General features: G+C 48.7%; 1 protein-coding gene across 1 annotated transcript in view; it reads right to left on the bottom strand.

Moving 5' to 3' along the window:
- LOC116372486 (regulator of G-protein signaling 12-like) overlaps positions 1–10,000 on the bottom strand; it is a 55,039-nt gene that overhangs the window by 11,751 nt on the left and 33,288 nt on the right. The window contains 4 exon segments of the mRNA XM_031821288.1: positions 302–327; positions 329–376; positions 3,078–3,278; positions 3,925–4,019. Of these exon segments, the coding sequence (XP_031677148.1) occupies positions 302–327; positions 329–376; positions 3,078–3,278; positions 3,925–4,019 (370 nt within the window).

Raw genomic sequence — 10,000 nt, forward strand, 5'->3', positions numbered from 1 at the left:
CTAGAGAGGGAAGGAGGGAGGGAGGAGGTAGAGAGGGAAGGAGGGAGGGAGGGAGGTAGAGAGGGAAGGAGGGAGGAGGTAGAGAGGGAAGGGAGGGAGGGAGGAGGTAGAGAGGGAAGGAGGAAGGGAGGGAGGTAGAGGGAAGGAGGGAGGGAGGTAGAGAGGGAGAGACGGACAGGGGAAGAGGGAGGAAAGAAAAAGGTCTCAGTGGTTAAGATCTCAGTGTCAACAGGTTAATAAGTGAATCAGATCAACACTGAGGTTCATCTGAACCACGTTGGGAATCTTTATCAAATGTTACCTGAACAGAGTCCGTTTCTCCAGTCTGAAGGTCCCGAGAGCACAGAGTCATACAGTCCTGATCCAGAACCAGAGGCTAGGAGAGAGAGAGAGGACCGGTCACACTGACAGAGCATAACAGAACCAGATGAGAGAGAGACCAGTCACACTGACAGAACATAACAGAACCAGAGGAGAGAGAGACCAGTCACACTGACAGAACAGAACAGAACCAGAGGAGAGAGAGACCAGTCACACTGACAGAACATAACAGAACCAGAGAGAGACCAGTCACACTGACAGAACATAACAGACCCAGAGGAGAGGAGAGACCGGTCACACTGACAGAACATAACAGAACCAGAGGAGAGAGAGACTGGTCACACTGACAAATTATAACAGAACCACAGGAGAGAGAGAATGGTCACACTGACAGAACATAACAGAACCAGAGGAGAGAGAGACCAGTCACACTGACAGAACATAACAGAACCAGAGAGAGACCAGTCACACTGACAGAACATAACAGACCCAGAGAGAGAGAGACCCGTCACACTGACAGAACATAACAGAACCAGAGGAGAGAGACCCGTCACACTGACAGAACCAGAGGAGAGAGAGACCGGTCACACTGACAGAACAGAACCAGAGGAGAGAGACAGGTCACACTGACAGAACATAACAGACCCAGAGGAGAGAGACCAGTCACACTGACAGAACATAACAGACCCAGAGAGAGAGACCGGTCACACTGACAGAACAGAACAGAACCAGAGTGAAAAGAGACCGGTCACACTGACAGAACATAACAGAACCAGAGGAGAGAGAGAATTGTCACACTGACAGAACATAACAGAACCAGAGGAGAGAGAGACCAGTCACACTGACAGAACATAACAGAACCAGAGAGAGAGACCAGTCACACTGACAGAACATAACAGACCCAGAGAGAGAGAGACCCGTCACACTGACAGAACATAACAGAACCAGAGGAGAGAGACCAGTCACACTAACAGAACATAACAGAACCAGAGAGAGACCAGTCACACTGACAGAACATAACAGACCCAGAGAGAGAGAGACCCGTCACACTGACAGAACATAACAGAACCAGAGGAGAGAGACCCGTCACACTGACAGAACCAGAGGATAGAGAGACCGGTCACACTGACAGAACAGACCCAGAGGAGAGAGACCAGTCACACTGACAGAACATAACAGACCCAGAGAGAGACCAGTCACACTGACAGAACAGAACAGAACCAGAGGAGAGAGAGACCGGTCACACTGACAGAACATAACGGAACCAGAGAGAGAGAGACCAGTCACACTGACAGAACATAACAGAACCAGAGGAGAGAGAGACCGGTCACACTGACAGAACATAACAGAACCAGAGGAGAGAGACCAGTCACACTGACAGAACATAACAGAACCAGAGATAGAGAGACCAGTCACACTGACAGAACATAACAGACCCAGAGAGAGACCAGTCACACTGACAGAACATAACAGAACCAGAGGAGAGAGAGACCGGTCACACTGACAGAACATAACAGAACCAGAGGAGAGAGACCAGTCACACTGACAGAACATAACAGAACCAGAGGAGAGAGAGACCGGTCACACTGACAGAACATAACAGAACCAGAGGAGAGAGAGACCGGTCACACTGACAGAACATAACAGAACCAGAGGAGAGAGACCAGTCACACTGACAGAGCATAACAGAACCAGAGGAGAGAGACCAGTCACACTGACAGAACATAACAGAACCAGAGATAGAGAGACCAGTCACACTGACAGAACATAACAGACCCAGAGAGAGACCAGTCACACTGACAGAACATAACAGAACCAGAGATAGAGAGACCAGTCACACTGACAGAACATAACAGACCCAGAGAGAGACCAGTCACACTGACAGAACATAACAGAACCAGAGGAGAGAGAGACCCGTCACACTGACAGAACATAACAGAACCAGAGATAGAGAGACCAGTCACACTGACAGAACATAACAGACCCAGAGAGAGACCAGTCACACTGACAGAACATAACAGAACCAGAGGAGAGAGAGACCGGTCACACTGACAGAACATAACAGAACCAGAGAGAGAGACCCGTCACACTGACAGAACATAACAGAACCAGAGGAGAGAGACCCGTCACACTGACAGAACATAACAGAACCAGAGAGAGAGACCCGTCACACTGACAGAACATAACAGAACCAGAGGAGAGAGCCCAGTCACACTGACAGAACATAACAGAACCAGAGAGAGAGAGAGAGATCGGTCTCACTGACAGAACAGAACCAGAGGAGAGAGAGACCCGTCACACTGACAGAACAGAACCAGAGGAGAGAGACCCGTCACACTGACAGAACATAACAGAACCAGAGGAGAGAGAGACCGGTCACACTGACAGAACATAACAGAACCAGAGGAGAGAGAGACCGGTCACACTGACAGAACATAACAGAACCAGAGGAGAGAGAGAGACCAGTCACACTGACAGAACATAACAGAACCAGAGGAGAGAGAGACCAGTCACACTGACAGAACATAACAGAACCAGAGGAGAGAGAGACCAGTCACACTGACAGAACATAACAGAACCAGAGGAGAGAGAGACCAGTCACACTGACAGAACAGACCCAGAGAGAGAGACCAGTGGAACTGGAGAGTGGAGGAGAATCACTAGAATCTAAATGACCCGTGACCTCCACTAAACATATACTGTTACTATGGTCACAGCACTGACAGTACATCCGGTGTGTGTTGTGGATATCATACCTTCTCCCCTCCGACTAGGAAGAGGTCTACAGCTGCCACGTTGATACAGAGTTTCTCACAGAGACCCACCAGCAGCTCTCTGATGGAGAACCCAGCTCTGACCGGCACAGAGCAACATGTCCCATCTGGTAGGTTGATGTTACACTGTCTCAGGGTTACAGAGTCACCGCCTCGCTCTCTGTCTCTCTCCATAGAACCACCCTGTAGAGAGAGGGGGGGGGGGGGACAGAAAGAGAGAGAGTCAGAGAGAGTGAGAGAGCGAGAGACAGAGAGAGTCAGAGAGAGAGAGAAAGAGTCAGAGAGAGAGAGAGGGAGAGAGAGAGAGAGAGTCAGAGAGAGAGTGAGAGAGAGTGAGAGAGAGCGAGAGAGACAGAGAGAGAGAGTCAGAGAGAGACAGAGAGAGAGAGAGAGAGAGAGAGAGAGAGAGAGAGAGGGAGAGAGAGAGAAAGAGTCAGAGAGAGAGAGACAGAGAGAGGGAGTCAGAGAAAGAGAGAGTCAGAGAGAGAAGGAGAGAGAGAGAGTCAGAGAGTGAGAGAGAGACAGAGAGAGAGAGAGTCAGAGAGAGTCAGAGAGAGAGGGAGAGAGAGAGAGATACAAAGAGAGAGAGGGAGAGAAAGAGAGAGGGAGACAGTCAGACAGAGAGTGACAGAGAGAGAGAGAGAGTCAGAGAGAGAGGGATAGAGAGTCAGAGAGAGAGAGAGAGAGACAGAGAGAGAGAGAGTTCCATGCACACACACACACCAACACACACACACCAGGACACACACACACCAGGACACACACACACACACCAGGACACACACACCCCAAGACAAACACACACGTTACTGTAGGTGTGAATACTGACCTCGTTCTTTCCAGATCCGGACGTTCCCAGTTCCAGACTGGCTCCGGATGACAGAGAGCCTTGTGATTCCCGACGCCCGTTACTGCCCGAGAAGTCTGACAGGAACACACACACACACAGACACACACACACACACACAGACACACACACACACACACACACACATCATCATTTCACCAAACGTTACTCAAAAGCTGTCAAAACACTGTTGGAGAAGACGAACTGTAAACAACCTCTCTGTACGTCAGAAGGTTTCTGTCCAGCTGATGGAAGAAGGGCTTTATAAATAACTCTGATAACACGAGACAACATGCTGCTGCCTTCAGGAAGGATTCACACCCATTGACTTTGTCCACGTGATCCTTGTGTTACAGACCATGCCCCAGGACTACCTGACATGATGACTCCTTGCTGTCCCCAGTCCACCTGACCGTGCTGCTGCTCCAGTTTCAACTGACCTGAGCCCTAGGACCATGCCCCAGGACTACCTGACATGATGACTCCTTGCTGTCCCCAGTCCACCTGACCATGCTGCTGCTCCAGTTTCAACTGACCTGAGCCCAAGGTCCATGCCCCAGGACTACCTGACATGATGACTCCTTGCTGTCCCCAGTCCACCTGACCGTGCTGCTGCTCCAGTTTCAACTGACCTGAGCCCTAGGACCATGCCCCAGGACTACCTGACATGATGACTCCTTGCTGTCCCCAGTCCACCTGACCGTGCTGCTGCTCCAGTTTCAACTGACCTGAGCCCTAGGTCCATGCCCCAGGACTACCTGACATGATGACTCCTTGCTGTCCCCAGTCCACCTGACCGTGCTGCTGCTCCAGTTTCAACTGACCTGAGCCCTAGGTCCATGCCCCAGGACTACCTGACATGATGACTCCTTGCTGTCCCCAGTCCACCTGACCATGCTGCTGCTCCAGTTTCAACTGACCTGAGCCCTAGGACCATGCCCCAGGACTACCTGACATGATGACTCCTTGCTGTCCCCAGTCCATCTGACTGTGCTGCTGCTCCAGTTTCAACTGTTCTGCCTTATTATTATTCGACCATGCTGGTCATTTATGAACATTTGAACATCTTGGCCATGTTCTGTTATAATCTCCACCCGGCACAGCCAGAAGAGGACTGGCCACCCCACATAGCCTGGTTCCTCTCTAGGTTTCTTCCTAGGTTTTGGCCTAGCCACCGTGCTAGAGTTTTTCCTAGCCACCGTGCTTCTACACCTGCATTGCTTGCTGTTGGGGGGTTTTAGGCTGGGTTTATGTACAGCACTTTGAGATATCAGCTGATGTACGAAGGGCTATATAAATACATTTTATTTGATATTGTATTGTTACTGGTCTCTACACTCCATCATGATGTATTGTTACTGGTCTCTACACTCCATCATGATGTATTGTTACTGGTCTCTACACTCCATCATGATGATTGTTACTGGTCTCTACACTCCATCATGATGTATTGTTACTGGTCTCTACACTCCATCATGATGTATTGTTACTGGTCTCTACACTCCATCATGATGTATTGTTACTGGTCTCTACACTCCATCATGATGTATTGTTACTGGTCTCTACACTCTATCATGATGTATTGTTACTGGTCTATACACTCCATCATGATGTATTGTTACTGGTCTCTACACTCCATCATGATGTATTGTTACTGGTCTCTACACTCCATCATGATGTATTGTTACTGGTCTCTACACTCCATCATGATGTATTGTTACTGGTCTCTACACTCCATCATGATGTATTGTTACTGGTCTCTACACTCCATCATGATGTATTGTTACTGGTCTCTATACTCCATCATGATGTATTGTTACTGGTCTATACACTCCATCATGATGTATTGTTACTGGTCTATACACTCCATCATGATGTATTGTTACTGGTCTCTACACTCCATCATGATGTATTGTTACTGGTCTCAACACTCCATCATGATGTATTGTTACTGGTCTATACACTCCATCATGATGTATTGTTACTGGTCTCTACACTCCATCATGATGTATTGTTACTGGTCTCTACACTCCATCATGATGTATTGTTACTGGTCTCTACACTCCATCATGATGTATTGTTACTGGTCTCTACACTCCATCATGATGTATTGTTACTGGTCTCTACACTCCATCATGATGTATTGTTACTGGTCTCTACACTCCATCATGATGTATTGTTACTGGTCTCTACACTCCATCATGATGTATTGTTACTGGTCTCTACACTCCATCATGATGTATTGTTACTGGTCTCTACACTCCATCATGATGTATTGTTACTGGTCTCTACACTCCATCATGATGTATTGATACTGGTCTCTACACTCCATCATGATGTATTGTTACTGGTCTATACACTCTATCATGATGTATTGTTACTGGTCTATACACTCCATCATGATGTATTGTTACTGGTCTCTACACTCCATCATGATGTATTGATACTGGTCTATACACTCCATCATGATGTATTGTTACTGGTCTATACACTCCATCATGATGTATTGTTACTGGTCTATACACTCCATCATGATGTATTGTTACTGGTCTATACACTCCATCATGATGTATTGTTACTGGTCTCTACACTCCATCATGATGTATTGTTACTGGTCTCTACACTCCATCATGATGTATTGTTACTGGTCTCTACACTCCATCATGATGTATTGTTACTGGTCTATACACTCCATCATGATGTATTGATACTGGTCTCAACACTCCATCATGATGTATTGTTACTGGTCTATACACTCCATCATGATGTATTGTTACTGGTCTATACACTCCATCATGATGTATTGTTACTGGTCTCTACACTCCATCATGATGTATTGATACTGGTCTATACACTCCATCATGATGTATTGTTACTGGTCTATACACTCCATCATGATGTATTGTTACTGGTCTCTACACTCCATCATGATGTATTGTTTACTGGTCTCTACACTCCATCATGATGTATTGTTACTGGTCTCTACACTCCATCATGATGTATTGATACTGGTCTCCACTCCATCATGATGTATTGATACTGGTCTATACACTCCATCATGATGTATTGATACTGGTCTATACACTCCATCATGATGTATTGTTACTGGTCTCTACACTCCATCATGATGTATTGTTACTGGTCTCTACACTCCATCATGATGTATTGTTACTGGTCTCTACACTCCATCATGATGTATTGATACTGGTCTCTACACTCCATCATGATGTATTGTTACTGGTCTCTACACTCCATCATGATGTATTGTTACTGGTCTCTACACTCCATCATGATGTATTGATACTGGTCTATACACTCCATCATGATTGATACTTTGTTAAATCCTAGAAGAAAACCTGCTTCAGTCTGCTTTCCTGGGAGACAAATTCACCTTTCAACAGGACAAATAACCTAAAACTCAAGTATACCAAATATACTGGAGTTGGTTACCAAGACAACATTGAATGTTCCTGAGTGGCCAAGTTACAGTTTTGACTTAATTTAAATAATAATAATGTGCAAATATTGTACAGGTGTACAAATCTGATTAGAGACTCACCCAGAGAGACTGAGACACCCAGGGACTCTGAGACGCCCAGGGACTCTGAGACACCCAGCGACTCTGAGACGCCCAGAGACTCTGAGACACCCAGCGACTCTGAGACACCCAGGGACTCTGAGACACCCAGGGACTCTGAGACGCCCAGGGACTCTGAGACGCCCAGGGACTCTGAGACGCCCAGGGACTCTGAGACGCCCAGGGACTCTGAGACGCCCAGAGACTCTGAGACACCCAGCAACTCTGAGACACCCAGCAACTCTGAGACACCCAGGGACTCTGAGACGCCCAGGGACTCTGAGACACCCAGCGACTCTGAGACACCCAGCGACTCTGAGACGCCCAGAGACTCTGAGACACCCAGCGACTCTGAGACACCCAGGGACTCTGAGACACCCAGGGACTCTGAGACACCCAGGGACTCTGAGACACCCAGGGACTCTGAGACGCCCAGGGACTCTGAGACGCCCAGGGACTCTGAGACGCCCAGGGACTCTGAGACACCCAGGGACTCTGAGACACCCAGGGACTCTGAGACACCCAGCGACTCTGAGACACCCAGCGACTCTGAGACGCCCAGAGACTCTGAGACACCCAGCGACTCTGAGACACCCAGGGACTCTGAGACACCCAGGGACTCTGAGACACCCAGGGACTCTGAGACACCCAGGGACTCTGAGACACCCAGGGACTCTGAGACGCCCAGGGACTCTGAGACGCCCAGGGACTCTGAGACGCCCAGGGACTCTGAGACGCCCAGGGACTCTGAGACACCCAGGGACTCTGAGACACCCAGGGACTCTGAGACACCCAGCGACTCTGAGACGCCCAGAGACTCTGAGACACCCAGCGACTCTGAGACACCCAGGGACTCTGAGACACCCAGGGACTCTGAGACACCCAGGGACTCTGAGACACCCAGGGACTCTGAGACACCCAGGGACTCTGAGACACCCAGGGACTCTGAGACACCCAGGGACTCTGAGACACCCAGGGACTCTGAGACGCCCAGGGACTCTGAGACACCCAGAGACTCTGAGACGCCCAGGGACTCTGAGACACCCAGGGACTCTGAGACGCCCAGGGACTCTGAGACGCCCAGGGACTCTGAGACGCCCAGGGACTCTGAGACACCCAGGGACTCTGAGACGCCCAGGGACTCTGAGACGCCCAGGGACTCTGAGACGCCCAGGGACTCTGAGACACCCAGCGACTCTGAGACACCCAGGGACTCTGAGACACCCAGGGACTCTGAGACACCCAGGGACTCTGAGACACCCAGGGACTCTGAGACGCCCAGGGACTCTGAGATGAATGTATTGAATACTTATCAAATCAAGATATATTTTTTATCTAAAAAATATCAGATTTCTTCTCCCACTTTGACATCTATTTTGTATAGTTCATAAAATTAAAAAAAGGACAATGAAATCAATTTTTTGCTTTGTGGGTTGAGGTCAGGGCTCTGTGTAGGCCAGTCAAGTTCTTCCACACCGATCTCGACAAACCATTTCTGTATGGACCTCGCTGTCATACTGAAACAGGAAAGGGCCTTCCCCAAACTTTTGCCACAAAATTGGAAGCACAGAATCACCTAGAATGTCATTGTTATGCTGTAGCGTTAAGATTTCCCTTCACTGGAACTAAAGGACCCGAACCATGAAAAACAGCCCCAGATCATTATTCCTCCTCCACCAAACTTTACAATTGGCATTATGCGTTCTTCTGGCATCCGCCAAACCCAGATTCATCCGTCGGACGGTGAAGAGTGATTCATCACTCCAGAGAACGTGTTTCCACAGCTCCAGAGTCCAATAGCGAACAAGCTTTACACCCCTCCAGCCGACGCTTGGCACTGCGCATGGTGATGTTAGGCTTGTGTGCAGCTGCTCGGCCATGGAAACCCATTTCATGAAGCTCCCGACGAACAGTTATTGCGCTGACGTTGCTTCCAGAGGCAGTTTGGAACTCGGTAGTGAGTGTTGCAACCGAGGACAGACGATTTTTACGTGCTACGCACTTCAGCACTCGGCGGTCCCGTTCTGTGAGCTCGTGTGGCCTACCACGTCGCGGCTGAGCCGTTGTTGCTCGTAGACGTTTCCACTTCACAATAACAGCACTTACAGTTGACCGGGGCAGCTCTAGCAGAGCAGACATTTGACGAACTGAAAGGTGGCATCCTATGACAGCCGCCATGTTGAAAGTCACTGAGCTCTTCAGTAAGGCCATTCGACTTCCAATGTTTGTCTGTGGAGATTGCATGGGCTGTGTGCTCGATTTTACACACCTGTCAGCAACGGGTGTGGCTGAAATAGCCCAATCCACTCATTTGAAGGGGTGTCCACATACTTTTGTATATGAAGCGCACCTCAGACATTCAGTCTTCACGATTCTACTAACAGTTTCTAAAATTCCCAAAACATCCAAACATTCCCATTTTCCCAGACCACTCGCTCACTAACCGCAAACACAGAATCACATTCCCAAATTCCAGAAACC

Source organism: Oncorhynchus kisutch, unplaced genomic scaffold, assembly GCF_002021735.2.
Source record: "Oncorhynchus kisutch isolate 150728-3 unplaced genomic scaffold, Okis_V2 scaffold3956, whole genome shotgun sequence".
Classification (NCBI taxonomy): domain Eukaryota; kingdom Metazoa; phylum Chordata; class Actinopteri; order Salmoniformes; family Salmonidae; genus Oncorhynchus; species Oncorhynchus kisutch.